At 38.5% G+C, this 8,927-nt stretch overlaps 1 protein-coding gene across 1 annotated transcript; it reads right to left on the bottom strand.

Annotated features, from left to right (window-relative positions):
- Window positions 1-313: 313 nt before the first annotated feature.
- On the bottom strand, window positions 314-4,874 carry LOC140239270 (echinoidin-like). Its single transcript, XM_072319143.1, has 3 exons — window positions 4,750-4,874; window positions 3,201-3,375; window positions 314-553 (listed from the first exon to the last, which is right to left on the bottom strand). Exons 1-3 carry the CDS (start codon window positions 4,872-4,874, stop codon window positions 314-316), a joined length of 540 nt encoding a protein of 179 aa, XP_072175244.1.
- Between the last annotated feature and the right edge of the window lie 4,053 nt (window positions 4,875-8,927).

Genomic DNA, 8,927 nt, shown 5'->3' with positions numbered 1-8,927 from the left:
TTACGGGTGCAGCAAGTGTGACGGACCAATTTGAATTGTGAATGACGAAAATGTGTGACAAATGACTGAATTGAATTGACTTTGTTTGAAAATGATCGACAAAATACGAATTTGAAACTAAGACTGCATATTCCAGATTTCCCGGGTTGAAATTGAACAACCAATTTATCAAATTGAATGGGAAAAGTTTAAAAATGGACGGGAATACCTATATAACGGGATTTCGCTGTATCCTATACGCTATCGGATCTTTAATGCTCCATGACGTCAACTCCCACCCACCGGCCGTTGCCATTTCTTCTCCTTCTTCTTTTCACCAGAATGGGAGTTTGCAGATGAACGACTCCACGGTGTACCGGTTCTCAATCCCACAGTGGAAATCGTTCCACTTGTAATCGAATTCGTGGTTGAACGATACACAGTCCTGATTGCCGCCATAGCTGTTGGGCTGGCCAGACGCCCATGAGGTGAAGGTGACGTCAGAACCATCGCTCCATCTCCATTCGCCCTCAACGTCTTGATCGCTAAGACCAATCCACACCCTTGTATCCACCTCAATATAAGAGAGGGATTTAAAGGGACACAACACACATAATATCATGCATATACATCATTCCAATTTAGACACAGAACAAATTAAATCAAGTTCCAGGAAAATCTGACAATCCTTTAAGGATGACAGATTGTTTAAGATTGCCTATTCAAAGATGTTTGAAGACAACAAATCGTGATTAAATAATGATAATAATAATTAATGAAAATGGTGTTAAACTTTTGATCTCAATACCTCCGGAATTTTTAGCTGTTGACGCTTCAGCCTTTATCAGCGGAATGACCCGTCTTTGCCTTGATCACGTGACAGTCAATAAGCGGGTCATAGACTTTCGGAAGTTTGCACCGCCCCCCGTCTCTGTTGAGAGAAGGTTGGTTGGCCCTGATGTAGATTGCCTCCTTATCTCAGCTTTCAAAGTATCGGGGTTCCCTGTCTAGAACCTCCCCCTTCTCCAGGTCTACGTGATGGCCTGGTGATTCGATGTGAATGTGTTGTGATACTTCCGAGGAGGTGGAGCTAGGGCTTCTGTGTTCAAGAAATCTGGTCCGAAGTGATCGTTCTGTTTCGCCGATGTATGACTGCTGATAGGCACCTTTGAAGGTCTTCCCTTGACAAGGAATCCCATACACGGGATCAGTGATATCTTTCTTCTCAGTTTTGTCCTTCGGCACTAATAAGTACCGGCGTAATGTCCTAGTGGGCTTGAAGTGAACCCGTATGTCAAACTTGTTGAAGTTCCTACGTAACGCATCAGAAACTCCTTTGACATAAGGGACAACGATCTGAGGAAGAAAAACTCCACATTGAAAAGGCTCTCTCAAACTGCGGCTATCCTCAGTGGGCTTTCGATAAGATCAGCCAGTCCAAGAAGAAAGATTCCAGCACCATCACAGACTCTACAACTCCATTAAGAGGACAGATCATAATTATACTGCCTTATGTCAAAGGATCGAGTTTCTTCAACAACTTCAACAAGGACATCACTGGTCCCGTGTATAGGATTCCTTACTAAGGGAAGATCTTCCAAGTGTCCAAGGTGCCTGTAGCAGTCATACATCGGCGAAACAGACTTGAGCTGACACGTATAGGACGCCAGAGCTCCACCTCCTCGGAAGTATCACAACACATCCACATCGAATCGCCAGGCCATCACGTAGACCTGAAGAAGGTGGAGGTTCCAGACCTGGAACCTCGATACTGTGAAAGGGAAGTTAAAGAAGCAATCTACATCAGGGCCAACTAACCTTCTCTCAACAAATACTGGGTGCGGTACAAACTTCCGAAAGTCTACAACCCGCTTAGTGACCGTCACGTGATCAAGGCAAAGACGGGTCAATCCGCTGATGAAGGCTGTAGCGTCAACAGCTAAAAATTCCGGAGGTTATTGAGATCCAAATTTTAAACCAATTTCAGTTGAATTTCCACTACAGATGAGTTTCTACTGTAATAACAACAATGATAATAACAATAACAAAAATTATAATAATTATTCTTTATGGGCATTTCTGATCAGCTAATCAATGTGCATTGCATAGTAAGCGTCCCAAAGACAATGACAAAAAATAACAACTTTTTAACATTCGCTCTGAATATTTTCGCTGATGAGCGGCGTCCATTGGCACGGTATTCCAAACCGTTGCCCCAGAAAATTAGAAATTACGCTCAACGGTCAAAGTTTTTGCACGTGGTATCTAGAGCACCGTACTACGGGGTAGTATATCTATGGTCGAGCGCCATGTCGACTCTGAAGATGCATGATTCTTTAATTTGATCGAAGGGAAATCTTCATTTTATGTTTTTTCATAAGGGTTTTCGGCATACCACTATTATACACCACATGATGGTGCGACAAAATGTCATATATATATATATATATATATATATGCATGTTCATGGATTAAATTTGAAGAATCGACAGCAATTTGACATTGATTGAAAATGGAATTACATTTAAGCTCCATGTTCTTCTTCTTCTTCTTCCGAGTGAGTGCAGTCCACCATCTGGTGTATTTTCGCACTGTTTGGCGGGTCTGATGCGGTGTATGTACAGTGCCATATATAAAATAACTACATGATAACTAAGTGCAGCTAAAAAACAGCATTCCCCTTCTATCGGAGCTGGAGTTTCTGCACCTCCTGCCTGAAACTGTCAGTAGAGGTACATTTCATGAGGGCTTCTGGCAGAGAGTTCCACAGCCTTATGGAGTCAGGAAATAATGATTTCTGGTTGTCAACCTACATTCAAAGGAATGTGTAGAATCGGAAGGAACCCCCATTAAGGTATAGGAACTTTCCAGTATTCACGGAACCTGTACTAGTAACAATTTGGTTGCATGTGGAGAGTTGTCCACAATGCTATAATAGTCCATAAGAAGGGACAGAATAGGAATAATAACATTTAATAGTAAGGTCTTCTACCCAAGGTGCCATCTTCTGTATTGTCACTGTTCATTCATTTAGTATCAACTCACTAGTGCCAAGTACATGTATTCCCATTTCTACCACTGTGTCGTATGAAAGGATATAATATTATATCGTGGGTAAAAACATCTTGTCCAAGAACTTATGGTAGGACTCGAACCCAGGCCTTCGTTTCAAAGGCAAGATTCCTATCCACTAGACCACAGTGATGCCCCAAGATACTTACTCTCTTGTTTCGAGTGGTATCGTAGAGTACTGTGAGGAAGTCGAACTCTTCTTGGGAGTGGACTGAAGTCAGATGCCCCAGGCTTAGCAACGTCCCCGTTTCCGAACACGGCACGGAGAAGGAACGGCAGTGCATCTCTGCAGCATCCCATGTCACGTTCTCGAAAGTAGAGAATCTGTAACAATTTAAGAAGAAATTTACTCCATGACATATAAAACAAAAGAATACTACGGATAGATTCCAAAGAGTGAAACTGAAGATAAAAAGAATGGTACACGTTTCATAACGACCATGACAACTAGACGCAAACAAAGAAAGTCATACAGTTTTGACGTAGGCATGTTTGTCATTATTTTAACATAATTATGATGATTATGATGTTGCTTGCAACAATAATAACAGGACCATGGAATGGGAGTCTGTGAATTTGCTGTAGTCTGCCCATACTGCTGACACGAACAAAATGAAAAAAGGATTGACTTACGGAAAAACGAGAGAATAATGTAGAAGAAAACCCATGACTATAAGGGTTCCGCATCAAAATTAAGATTAGTATACCCATCAAATTGAGGGGGGGCATTTACCTTTGACGCAACCAACCACGAACCCCTGCAAATGATGCAATATATCTCTATAAGATGATTTTAATCAAATCAGTAACAATACTTTGCATCAATGATGAGGAAAGGGTGAAGGTGACAAATCTTTATCCCCAGCCCACCACCACCCCCTTCCCGCACAAGTGAAAAATTTGTGTATCTTCCATATCTTCTTGTGTATAGAGACGCGCAAGTTTCATTATTTTTATCTTTTCTCCACACGATGTATAAAGCGACACCGCGTTCAGGCTAGCTCACTTTAATCAAAGAGTTCAATTCAATTCAATTCAGTTCAATTCAATTCAATTAAATTCAATTCAGTTCAATTCAACTTTTATTTCATTTTTCGAAAAGAATCAGATCAGGCGATCAGGGTGTCATACAAACACAAGGCCACAGTTGCGAGGTGTGGACATTTATAGAGTTACAGTTCTGTATTCCGAAGCCTCGTAATTTCGAAAATGGAAGAGGTTTGTTATTCCAAAAATAAAGAAAGGTTCGTTATTGAGGAAAATCGTTTGCGAACCTTATTTCATTTTAAGATTGTCGAACTTTCGGAATAACCATTTCATTTTTGGAATAACATGAATAACGAATCTTTGGAATAACGCCACCAATGTAAGGAACAACGAACCCTGTGGATATTTCATTTATGGATCAGCGAACATATCTAGGTATAGGAATTTATGTTTTTTCGGAATAACGAACCGTATTTGATTTGGGGACTAACGAACCTTCAGAATAACGAATAATACCCCACTATAGCTTAGGAAGTAGGTCCTATATCTATTTCAAAATGTAACTAATACCGCGTAAGTGACACCTCTCAAGTTTTCCTCCTTGGAACAGGGAGCACCTGCTCAAACTACCCCTTGCCCACTGGTCCTCTGATGATAATTTCGATGAGAAGAAAAATGGTAGGAGATCATAGGAGTGAAAAATTGGCTCACCGGTAACAATTACCGCTAAAGGGGGTCCAGAACGGAGGGCACCCACAACCGCTTGCCTCTGACGAAGGGGTAAGCGTCACCAGTAAAGCCGCAGTTATAATCAGGATTAATTTCAAGATCGCCATGGCTGTAGGAAAATTCCGTGCTTTCTTGTCGAAAACTGGTCAAGAAGTGTGAGTGAGCGTAAACGATTGAATTATTTTAATAATCGGGGAAGTTGTAACTGATATGCGAAACTTCGTGACGTGGACTGAAGGAATAATGAGATTGGTTGAAAGCAGCGTCCATCACGCGTTGGTATGGTGACCGGAAGAGTGACAGATAGATGAGTGCGCCATGCAGAGCGGTCGTAATATATGAATTCAGAGAGTATACGAAAAGAATTCTTTGTTAAGTGTTGTGCAGTGAGAAAATAAAAGGATATGACTCATATCAGTCAGGACCACTTTCCCATCACAAAATCTTAAACATATACTTAAATGGAGAGGTTGGATAGGAGAAATCCGGTTAATGTTTCCTTTCATGTTAGAAAAGGGAAGTTGACTTTGGCATTCGTATGTGTATAGTGTGTAGTTTTTATGCATTGAATGTATAAAGAACGCAAAGTACCTCCCTTGCTGTACAAGAGAACAATGTAAAAAAGCTTATCATGCAGATGCGATTAGGGTAAGGACTCTTTGGCAGTATTGCGAGGCCAGGTGTCCCCATGGCATGGACTCTCAAAACATCCATTCGTTGGTTCTCACTGAATAAAAAGTTAAGTGAGTTCAGTTTATTCGTTATCATTTCCAAACATACAATATGCTGCAAATAATAAGCATAATCGTTCAGATCCAGAAAGAAATGGAAGACAATCACATCTTGAATTCAACATTCCCTCTTCTTTATCTTAAATTGAGAGTCACACCCATCTCAAGTTAGGCGAGGCATATTTAGCCGATTTGTAATACAAGCAATAGTTTCTGTTAAGCATTCTTTATCTCTCTTAAAAAAAAAAAAAAAAAAAAAAAAAAAAAAAAAAAAAAAACGTATATTGCATCCAAGAGTGACTAACCTAATCATCTGAAATTTCTATAGGGCCGTGGACTATGGTCGCGATGGTCTTGATGATGTCTGGGAGGTACAACTAGCCTATAAACCTCATGGGTGATGTGCACTTTGTAGAATACTTCTCTTGTATCTGTGTCTTCCTTACCATCCCCTTCTTTTTCCCTTAAAGTTGGTGTCATCATGGTCATGTCTCACCTCGCATCAACAAGAAAAAAAAAAAACGAGTGGAAACATTCACTCACGATCGAAGGAGTGACTTTTCAGAAAAGAGTGAATTTATAATGAATCGTAGTAAATTTGAAGTGAAAATATGGGGTTTTTTTCACTTATTTTGGAGTAACCTCAGTGATCACTCAAAGATTTTTGGGTGATCCCTGTGGTCACTCCAAAATTAGTGAAAATAAATATTTTCACTCAAAAGTCACTCCAATTTCATTCTAAACTCACTCTTCTCTGTTCTTCACTCCTTGCGTGAAACACTCTTTATCTTATTGAATCAAAGTGAAATCAAAAGTTAAAGTCTGTAACTTCAGCTAAAGGCTGCTATGCAGCTGCAGACCGTGAGATATATAACAGCCATTTTAACATGGACAATTATTTGAAAACACTATACATGAAAGAAAAAAATACCAACGTCAAAAATACTTACATCCTGAAATATTCAATGCAGCATGTGCCATTCGAACGGAACAAATCTGACAAAAGAAGCTATAATTGCGAAACAGAAATTCTTGCGAAACAGAAATACTGGCAAAACTATAGGTGAGCTTAATTACTTTGAAATGATTAAGTGCAAAATTGCTTTAAAGATAAAGTTCAAAAACTTTACTGATCTGATTTATAGTTGTTACGAATTGAACACTTTCAGCGACCTTGAATACAATAGAGAGCTTACTGTGTGTGTGTGTGTGTGTGTTATATATATATATATATATATATATATATATATATATATATATGCATTAATGATAATTTGTTTTGGTATCATGATTATGTAAGGTGTAGGAAGTTTCCCTGATTTCAATACGAATGTATAAACTTTTATGGTAACATTGTTCAAGAGCTAATGAACACGATGTATAATGGTTATTCTTAGTTGTTGTGTTTTCATAACCTTATTCAACGATTTGTTCATTTGTTTGTTTTTTTGAGCACTTGCTCTCTTATGAAACAGCCTGAATAGGGCGCTGACGTTGGTTTATTCGTGATTAATATAAGAACGCAAAGTAACTCCCTTGGTAGTAGAGAATAATTTTTGATGAGAAGCACACCGAACGCCAGTAAAGCTATGCGAATTCGGCCTATTGGTAATACAAGCAAATTCATTAGAGTTTCTGTAGAAATATCTCCATAGAGAGCAGGGAGAGAAGACGCATCTCCAACCCGAGAGCGTTTAAGAGTGTTTAGTTTGGTTCAAAATATCAAGGGAAAATTGATGTCAGAGTAAAAATGACAGGGGTAAAACTGTGAGAGGTAAAAATGACATTTTCACTTGTCATCGAATGAAAGGAAGGGAGCGGGGAAGATGACGTCATGGAGTATTAAGTGTATTTCAATCAATGTTCAAATTGATGTCGATTCTTCAAAATTAATACATGTGTTTGACATCTTTAAAGTACCACATGTCGTGTCTGATAGTTGTAGGCCTATTACCCCAGGAAAAATGAAGACGAAGATTTTCCTTTGATAAAAATTAATGAAGCATATTATACGAAGTAATGCAGAGTGGCAGTCGTCGTCTTCAGCTAGTATCCGAGCATTACTCTGCCTGAAGATCGGTGTTAGATTTTACACCACGAGCGTTAAATCTAACACAAACCAGTGTCAATACAGAACAACACCGACAGCTGGTGTAGAGTGTTGTCCTTGCAATTTATCATGTTTGTTGTTTTTAGTTGACACTGCAGCTGGTGATGTAACATACAATACTTAAAATTGAGCTTATTCTAATCAAACTATATCATCATTCATTTTGTTATTGTTGTTGGGTTTTTTTTTTTTCTTTCTTTTTTGGGGGTGGAGGTTTCAAATGTCATCATTTTGAATAATGCATGGAATGATAGATATCTGTAGGAGGAATAATACATTTTAACTATATATTGTCTCCGAACCCTTGAAGTTGCTGATTTTCACTCTATTCTTAATTCCTTACCGCAAACATCTCTCACTACACCATGTAAACGTTCAGGCAACATATAAGATGTAACAGGCACATAAATCGAGATTGGCGGCCTGCATAATAATCATAATCACATTGGAAAGACATGTATTTAATAATCTGAATAAATTCCAGCGGAAGACGCGTTAAGTTCTGGTCTGATGCTGCATTTCTCTCTTTTAAAAGATTTCCTGGCCTATTCGTTGTTCTCAGTGAAATTCATCCCCCCCCCCACACACACACACTCACACACACATTATACAAACACTGATTAACAACACAAATTATGAAGTCATTTATGCAATAGCTCTGTTTGTAGTACATTAGCAAAGGTTATATTTCCATGTAATGCCCAATCGATAATCCCGTGGAAGTGTAAAAGTATATACAATAAATTCACATACAATATTCACGTTTAGTTAATTTCAACGTGCAATAGAAATATGCCTACACACATGCATATGAAGAGTTTGTTTGCAAAAACCGATAAGTCCATATTTGCCAAATTGAGATACTTGGGATTAAAGGTCAAGAAAACTAAAGAGAATAATAAGAAAATTGTTGCTTCTTTTGACCATAACTTCAAAAATGTACCTTTAAATATGTAGTGACCAATATGTCATTTAAAAGGGATAATTTTGTACTTAATGCCAGAGACCTACTTCAAAATCTTCAAAAATGGACTTATCGGTTTTTGCAAACAAACTCTTCATATGCATGAAAATACGACGCAAACAGTCAAGTTCCTATATTATTTTTTTTTTTTAACTGCTGGCATTCACAACTTTCAATTAGAATGGAAATGACAGAGAATACTAGTAAGTTTTCACAAGGTACTGGAAGAAAAACATGACTATTAACGATAGATGAACCAACATGGAAGTATGCTGTCTATGGATTACAGTCCTGCAATAGATTATCAATACAGTGCACTGTGATATAACGAACACGGTTATTACGAAATTCCGGT

This window comes from Diadema setosum, chromosome 15, assembly GCF_964275005.1.
Source record: "Diadema setosum chromosome 15, eeDiaSeto1, whole genome shotgun sequence".
Taxonomy (NCBI): Eukaryota; Metazoa; Echinodermata; class Echinoidea; order Diadematoida; family Diadematidae; genus Diadema; species Diadema setosum.
This window is presented reverse-complemented; position numbering and strand designations above follow the sequence as displayed.